We start from the raw sequence: 3,938 nt of genomic DNA, 5'->3' as shown, positions 1-3,938 counted from the left end.
AAAAAAAAAAAAAAATCTCTTAAAATCCTAAATTCAGTGACAAATTAACACCAGTTTTGCCAGCTTTAATTTATTAAACGTCGAACGTATTATCGAATAGAATATTAATTTATCGTATAAAGCATGGAATAGACACGCTTACCTGTTTGGAGAAGACAGCGATGTCCTCGTTGAAGCTTTCTGACGAGCACACGTCACCACCCGCTACGCCAGGTTCGCGCGGCGTACACGTCGCCAACTCGCACTTCTCGAAGATCAGCGCGAGAAGCGGGAACAGGGGGTGTCTGTAACAAGGAGAAAGTCAATATGAGATAAAAGTCAGCCTCAAACCACCGTCTCAACGGTATCTCACTCGAGACGAATGTATTTCCAATTCGAGATATTAATTAATTCAGTGACTAGTCAACAAGCCCGTTTCATATTTCGAACGATTTATTCAACGATTTTATCTTTTTCTTTCTCTCTCTCTCTCTCTCTTTCTCTGAATCTTAAATTTTCTTCCGGTGGAAAGAAGAGAGGACGACGCAAGGCTGAAGATGTATACACGACCCTCGATATATTTATCCTTGCATCGGTAAACGATATCGTCGATTAAAACGCGAGCAAAAGACAACGGATGCAGATAAGAAAGCCGTGAAAACAACAACGAAACGGTGAAAGCGAGGTTGAATAAAAATCGTGTTCGACATTGGGATATTACGTGCAATTACGTGCCATTTTCACGATAAAATAAAATAATAGGGATTATCGGAAATAGTATTTCTCTTTCCTTTTAATTACTATTTTTCTTTCTTTCCTTTCGATCAATTTAATTATACTCGCAATATATTTTGCATAATAAATTTTAACGTGATTAACGTAATTCGAAACATTCGTCTTACATTTTTTATATATTAACGAGGCCAACAAATTAATGGAACAATTAAAAAATATAAATGTAATGTAACAATATATATAAGCAATAGAAAAATACATTAAAATTTCTATTCCACGATACAAGTATACAACAATATAAATATAATATTTTTGATATTTTTCTGTTTAAATGTATGACTCACTTGACGTTAAAGTAAAAAAATATCAATCACGATAATACCAAATCCATCTTCTTTTATATTTGAATACAAATCAAAGTAAATGATAAACAAAATTAGAAAAAAAAAAAAAAAATATTCTTTACATCCACCGATTAAAATAAATCGAACATCGACGAGTTTCTATCAAAAATCGTTCACGACTGATGTTCAACTCGCAAAGTGAACCCTTTCTCGATCCGACGGCACTCGATCGCTTCGCGTTCTTGCAAATGTTGTTCGATAAGTTTACACGTTGCCTTGTTGGCCGATTCATCGTATCGTTTTTCATATACATACACACATATACATATATAAATATATAAATATATATATATATATATTTTTCTCAACGACACTTTTCTAATTGAGTAATTGGTCCGCGAGAAAACGTATGTCGGTCTCGTGTATAGCCCGCGGTGAGAGAAAAACATGTAAAAAGCGTAGAACGCGTCAATTAAGCAAGGTGTGCTCGACCGACTTCGATACCATAAAAATCGTCCGCAACGATTTCTATTTCGCGCGTTAATTATCTACAGTCGGTCACAAAAGTATTCGCATACTTTACACGAGCTTAATTACAACGGGTTACGTTATTAAAAATCCCATCATAATCCCATTTTATGCGAAACATCGCGACGCGTAAAGGATAACGAAGTAATTTTTATTAAATAAAATACGCGCTAGAAATCAAGCATTAATCGATATACGATTAACGCACGACGTAGAAGAGAAATTTTCAAATTAGAAAAATCTCGAGTTTTGCCATGCTTCATTATCGTAAGAAATATTCTAACGTACGATACGATAACTAGAAATTATATAAGAAAAAAGAGACAGAATTTCGAGGCACTTTTTTATACGTACAATAGGAATCAGGATTTTTTTTTTTTAGGTTAAGTGAATCTTGTTTGCGAGATAACGAGGACTTTCGCGGTCGATTGTACCGCACTTCGCGTATCGACAGGTTGTAAATAATCGATCTTACGTTAAACGTACTTCTTGTCTCCAAGTTGGAAATTCCAGCCACGAGGGCGGAAAGAATATTTTTCACGTTTGTTCTTCCGAGCTTGTTCTTGGCGCGGCGTGCACAGTTACACAGCGCGGCATTAGGAGGATCACCGGATAAGATAAGATTAGCCGATGCTGGTGCAACCGTACGTTGCAACCGGTGGGGAGCAGCACCGTGGCTCGTGATTTAAAGGTGCGTAATACACCTCGAAGAAAAAAAATACGCGCGTGACAATTTAAAATGATCTACAGCGCGCATTCTTGATTGCAAGAGTTTCGTATAATGAGGGTTTATTAATTGTTGCGAATATATGTACGGTGTAATGAATCTGGAACAGGAAGGAAAAGGAAATAAAGGTATATCGTGTTCTTTTTTTTTTTGCAAATAATAGGATTTATATCAGCGTTATTGATGATCGTAATAATTAATTTTAATTACCTCTTCCGTTTTCCTCCGCTTAATTGTTTAATTATGTATTGTATCTTTTTCTTTTTCTCTTTTTAGATTTACATGCGATAAATTACAAATTTTTACCGCATATATACTTTTCCTTATATACTTTCCTTCAACTTTTTCAACGGGAAATAATTTTTGACGGATCGTTTCGAGACGATTTATTTCTCCCGAGCGAATATTCTCCACGTAACATCTCCCCAATAATACGATTAACGACGCTTTTATTAATTATTATTACGCTCGTACGAAATTTACATTTGTCTTTAACATTTTATACTCTCGCTCGTATTTATATCGATTCCAACGATCTGAAATCGGCAAGATGCGTGTTTAACGATCTCAATACTAAAAAGTTAATGATCTAGAAAATACTAAGTGCTATTATTACGCTATTATAATTTATGTATCCATAAGAAGCGGCAAAAAAATGTAAAGGAATACACGTAAATGCGAAAAAAATACGCGTATATAAATATTCAAAATAAAATGTCGGTTGTAACTATTAAATGGCCTGTAGTGTATATCCGTATATTCGATATGTAAAGAAAGAGAGAAAAAGAAAAAAAAAAAGGAAAAGAAAAAGGAAAAAAAGCGAATTTCTTAAGTTACGTTCGTAAAAACGCGAATTTGCATAAACGTTACGCAGTCCAGTTTATTACTTTCCATACTAGAGCGTTGCCCCGCTGTTCGATATCCTTTAAAAGTGAGACCAGTCCGATTCCAACGGCCAGGAACTTCTCGACGCCAGCCCGCATTTCATCCGAAAACCCTGACAACTTGCATCAACCTTAATCGCTCAATTACCCCGGTCTAATCGTCGAACAATTCTCAGCGGGAAACGAACAATTTCTCGGTGGTGCGCGGATACGGCAGAGAAAGAGAGACAGAGAGAAACAGAGAGGGGGGGAGGAGAGAGGATAGAAAAAGAAAGGAAGAGAAGGGAACGAAACGACGAGAGAAACCGACCTTTCTTCCTTTACCCTTTTCTTACCATCGAAACAGAGATGAACGAATTTTAACGCGTCCTCGGGAGGTCTCGAGACGAATTCGGCCCCGACGAAACGGCTCACGGTGGATATATACGTGGTAGCACCGTGGTCAGAGGCATTTCAGAGGCATTGTGTACGTATGGTAGCGGGTCGCGGTCTCGCGGCGTGGCAGACATAAAACGAATCGGAACGAATTTCGACAAATTGACGCGGGGCCCGACGCGAGCAATGGACTTCGAGACGGCAAAAAAATCCTCGTGCCCTCTTTCGTTCCCTTTCCTTCCGTTCCGTGCACCTAGACCACTCTTATACCTTTCCAACCCACCTCTCCCCTCTCGTCCAGCGCCTTTTATTTTTTTCCAAATGACAAGTGAAGTTATCCGGTGAGCTAACTATAGCGAGGATTGG

The 3,938-nt window shown here is 37.6% G+C and overlaps 1 protein-coding gene across 1 annotated transcript in view; it reads right to left on the bottom strand.

Moving 5' to 3' along the window:
- LOC102672536 (homeobox protein homothorax) overlaps window positions 1-3,938 on the bottom strand; it is a gene marked incomplete at its 3' end in the record, with an annotated part of 66,891 nt that overhangs the window by 41,325 nt on the left and 21,628 nt on the right. The window contains exon 3 of the mRNA XM_031510832.1: window positions 143-298. Within this exon, the coding sequence (XP_031366692.1) occupies window positions 143-298 (156 nt within the window). The remainder of the gene's footprint in view (window positions 1-142; window positions 299-3,938) is intronic.

The sequence above is a fragment of the Apis dorsata genome, unplaced genomic scaffold (genome assembly GCF_000469605.1).
Source record: "Apis dorsata unplaced genomic scaffold, Apis dorsata 1.3 scaffold_265, whole genome shotgun sequence".
In the NCBI taxonomy this organism is placed as follows: Eukaryota; Metazoa; Arthropoda; class Insecta; order Hymenoptera; family Apidae; genus Apis; species Apis dorsata.
Note: the sequence above shows the minus strand (reverse complement) of the source record. Positions and strands in the feature narration are given on the sequence as shown.